General features: G+C 45.8%; 1 protein-coding gene across 2 annotated transcripts in view; it reads left to right on the forward strand.

The window, feature by feature from the left end:
- TCTN2 (tectonic family member 2) overlaps positions 1-7,350 on the forward strand; it is a 28,831-nt gene extending 21,481 nt beyond the window's left edge. For both annotated transcript variants that reach the window (XM_059040657.2, XM_067015314.1), the window contains 5 exons: positions 1,699-1,805; positions 4,712-4,868; positions 6,522-6,647; positions 6,797-6,885; positions 7,129-7,350. In XM_059040657.2, the coding sequence (XP_058896640.1) occupies positions 1,699-1,805; positions 4,712-4,868; positions 6,522-6,647; positions 6,797-6,885; positions 7,129-7,250 (601 nt within the window). In that variant the 3' untranslated portion in view covers positions 7,251-7,350. The remainder of the gene's footprint in view (positions 1-1,698; positions 1,806-4,711; positions 4,869-6,521; positions 6,648-6,796; positions 6,886-7,128) is intronic.
- Positions 7,351-7,724: the final 374 nt, after the last annotated feature.

The following is a 7,724-nucleotide window of genomic DNA, read 5'->3' on the forward strand; positions in this document are numbered from 1 at the left end:
AACCTGTACCTTTTAGTAGTCACTCCCGACTCCTCCCTCCCCTCAGCTCTGGCAGCGGGCAATCTGCATTCTGTCTCTGTGGATTTACCTACTCTGAATATTTCATGTAAATGGAATCATACACTATGTATGACCGTATGACACTATGGCTTTGTATGTCTGACTTCTCTCACTTAGCATATCCTGCTTTTGAGGTTCATGCATGTTGTAGCGTATGTCAATACGTCATTCTTTTTCATGGCTGAATTTTATTCCACTGCATGGATATGCTACGTTTTGTTTATCCGTTCGTTAGTTGATGGATATTTGGGGTATCGCCACCTTTTGGCTATCGTGAATAGTGCTTGGAACATTCATGTGTCAGTTTTTGTTTGAATACCTGTTTTCAGTTCTTTGGGGGCATATATGCAGGAATGGAATGGCTGGATCATATGGTAATTACATGTTTTTTTGAGGAACCGCCATATTGTTTTCCACAGTGGTTGTACCATTTTACCGTCTTACCAGCAACGTAAAAGCGTTCCAACTTCTCCACATCCTCGCCAACACTTGTTTTTTTTTGGCCATGCCACGCGGCACGCGGCATCTTAGTTCCCCGACCAGGGATCGAACCCGTGCCCCCTGCAGTGGAAGCGTGGAGCCCTCACCACTGGACCGCCAGGGAAGGCCCCCTTGCCAACACTTGTTATTTTCCATTTTTTGAATAATAGCCATCCTAGCAGGTGTGAAGTGGTATCTCCTATCCCAAGTGGTGCAGTTCTTCGGGGAGCAGGGAAAAGGTGGGGGGACCCTGTGAAGGGAAGAAAAACTGTGGGTATACGTTACCCACGGCGGCTCCTGGTCGCAGGGTGCGGGGCAGTCAGAGCCTCTCCCTTGTGGTTCGTAAGATTTGTACCCTCCAGTGACGTTACTGGAACAGAGAGGTGCCAACTTCCAGTTCTTAACCTTCACCTAATTTTATAGCGCAAAATTCTACCTAAATATTTAGGTTCCTTTTACTATTGGGTCACTGTGTCCCATGAATTTATCCTGGTAACTTGATATGTGATCTACCCACCTCCCAAGTTTTGTGACACTCAAAGAAACCTGTAAACCACATGATACCAACCTAAGTTACTAACATTTTAAGGCCAAAGTGAAAGACTGTTTCTATACGTCCTCCCCTTGCTCTGTAAGTTCATCCCAGGAAGTCCTTCCAAAAGAGCTAAGACTCCCAGCCAGATCCTTCGGCAATTTTTTGTTTAGACATCCAGCAAGCACAGCCTGGACGCTCTTTTTTTTGTTTGCTTTGTTATTTTTTTTTAACATCTTTATTGGAATAGAATTGCTTTACAATGGTGTGTTAGTTTCTGCTGTATCACAAAGTGAATCAGCTATATGTATGCATATATCCCCATATCCCCTCTCTTTCTCTCTCTCTCTCTCTCTCTCTCTCTCTCTCTCTCTCTCTCTCTCTCTCTCTCTCTCTCTCTCTCTCTCTCGTCTCCCTCCCACCTTCCCTATCCCACCCCTCTAGGTGGTCACAAAGCACCGAGCTGATCTCCCTGTGCTATGCGGCTGCTTCCCACTAGCTAGCTACTTTCCATTTGGTTGTATATATGTCAATGCTACTCTCTCACTTCGCTGGACACTCTTTGTAAGGACTTCAGGATGAGACCTGCTGGCCCATGAGCTGAGAAATGTCTTCCTCTCTTGCAGGGAGAAAGCTGTTGAACTGCTTGATTCATTAATACAAGTGACTCATGTTGCAATGAGAGGCAACTCCGATTACGACAGTCTTAGTGATGGCTGGCTTGAAATAATACGTAAGTGAAAAAAGCTGCACATGTGGAAAACGTGTACCTTGGTTGTTATGATTACATAGTGTCAGGTGTAGTGTTACATCCTGACCTGACAGGTTGTCTTTCTTTGCTGTGGCCCAACGGACATTTGTTTAGAGGTTAGCTTTCTGGGCAGGAGGCTTTTCATGTCTTTTACCTCTTATTCATGATGGCTTTTTTTTTTTTTTTTTTTTTAAAGAGGATACCAACAGGAAGTTCAAGTTGCCCAGTTGTTTTACAAGCTAACGGTCTTTGGAAAAGGAAATCTTAATGAAATTTGAGGATTTTCAGTGCATGTCAGTTTGCATTCCTATTTTTGATTGCCAGGAATATGGACAATTGAGAACTGGCTTTGTGATTCACAAAAGCAATCTTGTTACCTTAAAATAAGGTGCTAGAAAAGATCATGCTAAGTGAAAGAAGCCAAACCCAAAGGAGCACATACTGTACGCTTCCATTTATATGCAGTATCCAGAACAGACGAATCTATAGACCCAGAAAGCAGACTGGTGGTTGTTCAAGACCTGGGCTATCGGAAGGCAGTGAGGGGTGACTGCCAGAGAGTACAGGGTTTCTTTCTGGGGCAACGAAAATGTTCTAAAATTGAATCTGGTGCTGCTTGCACCACTCCGTGAATATAATTGAAAACCACTGACTTGTACACTTAAATAGGTGAACTATATCGTACATCTCAATAAAGGTGTTAAAAAAGAAAGAAATTAAGGTGCAGCAGAGCTAATAATAGGATGGTCACCGAGGCCTGATAAGAAGCCTTGGCGGTCCTTGCCTTTGGTGAGAGGCATTTGCTCTGGGTGTTGGGGCCGCAGGGGGATGGTGTGTGAGGAGGAAGGGAGCTACACCACAGGTGGCGTGTGCAACAGACTTCGCCCTGACAGGCCCGATTTCACCTCCAAATCCAGGACGTCCATCCAGTCACTGAGCTCTAGCTCACGCAGGTGCTCTAAGGTCACAGTTTGCTGTGTCTGAGCTGGAGCTACGACCCAGGGTTCCTCCTCCTCCTCCCAGCCAGCAAGTCTGGTAATGTTGCTCCAATTCCTCGGGGAGTCTTGAGTGTGTAAAGGCATTGAATAGAAAGAAAGCTGCTTCTCTTGGCACTTCCCTGGTGGTGCAGTGGTTAAGGCTCTGCACTTCCAACGCCGGGGACGGGACACGGGTTTGATCCCTGGTCGGGGAACTAAGATCCCACGTGCCACGAGGTGTGGCCACAACCAAACCAGACCAAAACAAAAAAAAGTAAGAAAGCGTCTTCTTTTGCTCTCATTACTGGAGTTGCCTCTTGGGGCCTGAAAGAGCTAACTGACTCCACAGCATCTGCTTTTCTAAGTCCCCTCCTGTCCCTGCGGCTGCTGCTGGGCTCCTTGCCTCTGCCTGGCTGCGGGGGGAGCACCTCCTCGGGTCCTGTCCTCACCCTTTCCGCACTCTCCAAGGTCACATCAGCTCATTAGGCTGGAATTTGTACAAAGGACCATCCAGACGTGTGCGTGCACTTTCCCTACCCCTTGTGATTAGGGTCTGGATCATTATGACCCCCTCTCCCCTGTCCCCTGGGGTGGCCAGGGATCACGTAGTATGTCTGTGTGCTTGGGGTGCCCCTGACCACTCTCTGTCTCAGGCAGGGAGTCCTGCTGGCCACGATTTGCCAGTCCAGTCTGTGCTCAAGTCACTAGGCGCAGAGTTAGATCCTTATTTGGAAACAGAACCCAGAGGTCTGGGCTTGTCAACCCCTTGTGAACCTCTAGGCCAGCTAGGTGGGCTGTGGAGTGCCTGAGGGATGGTGGGAAGGGGTCAGTAAAGCATCTAAGAGGTAAAAAGCATGGGAAATTTCAAGACAGAACCAGAGTTGGTGAGGTGGGAAATCAGAGGTGATGGCGTTTTGTTGCCTTCAAGGTGGAAGCTGTTAGCTTCTGTTTGGTGTCTAAGATTAAAATCAGTCCTGGTCCTGGTTGATAGAAGAGAAATGATGTTGAACACATATATCAAGGAGGAGGAAACTGGAAACAGTGTCGCCAACCTTCCAAATCCCTGAAGGAACAAAGAAACCCCCTCCAGAGCTGCCATAGGACTTGCCATCCATATCCTGTAACTGGCCGTGCTGTTTTTTCCCCCCTAAGGGCCAGTTTTCAAGATGAATGAAAATTAATCTCTTATTCAGTTTTATTCTCTTCCATTTGTATTACTGCTGTGGCAACACATCAGGAAATTGCTTTTGAACTATTTAATCTGTAGTAACTAAAGTTGTTAGTATGGACTTTAAATGTCTTATACAGCTTTTACTAGAATAGTGACTGCATGGGATAAGTCTCATGGCATTTTACTGCAAGTATATGGTATTTCTGTTAAAACTGGGTGGATTTCAATGAGGAGCTTGGGAACTGAATCATGATTTAGGGTTTTATTATGTGGGTCAGGGATTTAATTTAATTTAATTAATTAATTTATTTTTTTGCGGGACGCGGGCCTCTCACTGTTGTGGCCTCTCCCGTTGCGGAGCACAGGCTCCGGACGCGCAGGCTCAGCGGCCATGGCTCACGGGCCCAGCCGCTCCGCGGCACGTGGGATCCTCCTGGACTGGGGCACGAACCCGTGTCTCCTGCATCGGCAGGCGGACTCTCAGCCACTGCGCCACCAGGGAAGCCCTGGGTCAGGGATTTTAAAGTTCCAGTGATTGACCTCACATCCAAGGGAACATTTTGAACCCAAGGGGTAACAGAGTTACAGAGTGTCTTGTAACTAGAGCCCGTCAGAGATTAAAGCCTCATCCGTTGTGATTCCTGTCTAATAATATTTCCCATTTTGGGAGTATCACAGCATTGTAGGAAAACTGTTATTCAATTATTCTTTCCAATGTGCACAACTCAACATTTCTGCAGGTGCAGATGCCCCTGATGCAGGTGCAGACCCAGCTGTCAGCAACGCGAGTGGCATCTGCCTGGACGTTCCCGCTCAGCTGAGTATCCGCATCCTCTTCTCGGATGCTGGCGCCGTAGAAGGGGTGACTCAGCAGGTGATACTTGGCGTGGAAACAAGGTATGATCATATCGGGGGTAAGTGGGGTTTAGAGACAGTCAAGTTGAGGGTGCTTCGAAGAATAGGGGAATGCTAATTTAGAATCTGACTGGCTTATTTACAAATTGCAATGATTAGCAAATGATCACACGTATAAAGGGAATATGGATAAGCTGTGTTTGGAATGGAAGCTCGTGCTCGCCCACAAGTATCCGTAAAGCTACGTGTAAGGGAGTCTGCCAGGTATTTCAGGGAGTACAAAGATGAACCAGGGGCTGCCTGGTGCTCGGCATGTTTTGAAATTATGAATGTCATTGGCGTACTGATCGGGGACTATTGCCCAGCGGTTAGAGATTTTGGTGGCAGATGGGTGGGTTCAAATCATGGCTATTAACAGTGTGAGCTGTGTGACCTTGGACCGTTACTCAACCTCTTCTGAACTGCAGTTTCCTCATCTGTAAAACGGTGATGTACCTTTACAGGTCAGACCTCTATCACCTTTAAGTGACAGGGTCCCAACTGACACTGACTTAAGCAAAAGGTGGGTTTATTGGTTCAAGTTATGGAAAGTCCATACACAGTGAGTTCATGGCTCATGGTTCCCATGTGGTCAAGGGTCTTGCCCCCTTTGTCTCTGGGTTCCTCTTTTCTTTGGGTGGCCTTCGTTCTCCGGGAGGTTTTCCTCAAGAGCTGGCAAAGATGAACACCAGCAAATCCAGGCTTATATCAATCTAGCGAGTCCAGGGAATTCCCTAGAGATTCAGTGGTTGGGGAGGGAAGAAAAAAAAAAGCTCTTCCAGTTTAGCAAGTGCAGTGGATGGAGGGTGCCTCCTTTCCCCATCTCTCTCAGTTCTGGGAAGACTGTTATTGGTCCAGTTTCGGTCGTGTGCTCCTTTCTGAACCAATTACTACGGCCAGGGGCATAGCTCTGATTGGCCAGGCGCAGGTTATGAGCACACCCCTAGGTTCAGGTGGGTCCCTTCTTGTCCACTCAACAGAGTGGGGAAGGGGTGGTTCCGCCAGGGAAAACTGGGGTGCAGTTACTAGAAGAAAGGCAAAGGGATGCTGGGTAGGCAGACATAACATGGAAAGCCCTTAAAAATCATTAGCTGCCACTGCTGTTGTTATTATTGTTGTTGTTATTACTATTACTATAATATTGTCTGAGACAAACAAGTGATAAAACAAATGAATGGTAAGAGCACCAGTGTGACATGAGTTGAGCGGGGAGGAGAGATGAAACAGAATTGGCAAAATGCTGGCAGCTGCTTCAGCCTGTGATAGGGCCACGAGGGTTCATTATACAACTGTCTCTGCTTGTCTGTGCATCTGAAAATTTATAGAATAATACAAAGGGGGAAAAAATAGCACCAGTAGAATGGGAAACGTCTTTAGGAGATTCTCAGCTCATATTGTTGTTGTGTCAGTTACCTGATGTTCTTTTTAAAAAAAAAATCTTTATTGAATTTGTTACAGTATTGCTTCTGTTTTATGTTTTGGTTTTTTGGCTGCAAGGCAAGCGGGATCTTAACTCCCCCACCAGGGATGGAACCCACACCCCCTGTATTGGAAGGCAAAGTCTTAACCACTGGACCACCAGGGAAGTCCCCCGATGTTCTGAACAGACCGGAAACGAGCGGTGGATTTGTTGTCTGCTTACCCTTTCCCTCCCAGGTTCTCCTCGGTGACCTGGCAGTTCCAGTGTGGGCTGACTTGTGAGGATGAGGCCAGCCTTTTCCCCGTCAGTGCATCTGTCCAGTTTATTAAGATACCTGCACAGTTGCCCCGTCCACTTACAAGGTAATACAGTTGCTGGCCTAAGTGACATTAGTAAGAAGCAGAAAAATATATGTTCCAAAATAAGAAGTTTATTTCCCTAGGGTTTGATGCTTCTCATCAAAAGCATGTGCTTTGCTATAGCTACTGTAACTTCTTAAACTGTTTTGTAGATTCCAGATCAATTTTACAGAGTACAACTGTAACAGAAATGAGGTTTGTTGGCCGCAACTTCTATATCCGCTGACCCAGTATTATCAAGGTAGGGTAAAGCACATTTCTGAAATGGTTATCATTATGTTGTGTCAATTAAAAAACTTTTAAAAAAGTGTAAATGTCACAGAAAACTTAAAACATAGAGCAAAGCTTTAAAAAGAAAACATTTACTGATCATGTTGCTACTTAGAAAGGAAAACTATTTATTCTTTGGCTTAATTCTACTTAAATAATTACCCCCAAAGTTAAGAAATAGGAACATTGCTTAATTTGATTCATTGTCTTGCAGGGGAGCCTTATTCTCAGTGTGTTGCCAAGAGCTTACTGTTGGCATCCTTCATCATATTAGCGGCGTTCCTCAGTAACCCCTGCACTGGAATATGCAAAGCGTGGAATCCAGCTACCAGCTGACCTCGTACAGATCATCAGCTTTTACTTCAGGGGTTTGTTGTCCTCCCGTGTGCCTCTCTATAAAATCGTAATAAATGAAATGTTTTATTTTTATAGAAGATTTTATTAGGTGCTCTGCAGATTTAATTCACGTACACAGCTATCCAGACGTTCAACGCAATGCAGAACGGGCGTCCTCACCGCTATACCAGACTGAGCAAAATGCATGAGAGGGTCAGCTGTGTCAGTAAATGTTATTAGGAACTTTAGTTTCTTCACAAATGATGAAAGTCATAGGAGTTTTGGTCCAAATGTTATTCGCACCATAGAGAGTCAGTCTTTTAATTTTTAATATATTTATGTTGAACCGGTTAGCTCCCACTCTCCCAAAGACAGGATTAAAAACGCATTAAAGGGCTTCCCTGGTGGCGCAGTGGTTGAGAATCCGCCTGCCGATGCAGGGGACGCGGGTTCGTGCCCCGGTCGGGGAAGATC

This window comes from Kogia breviceps, chromosome 15 (genome assembly GCF_026419965.1).
Source record: "Kogia breviceps isolate mKogBre1 chromosome 15, mKogBre1 haplotype 1, whole genome shotgun sequence".
In the NCBI taxonomy this organism is placed as follows: domain Eukaryota; kingdom Metazoa; phylum Chordata; class Mammalia; order Artiodactyla; family Physeteridae; genus Kogia; species Kogia breviceps.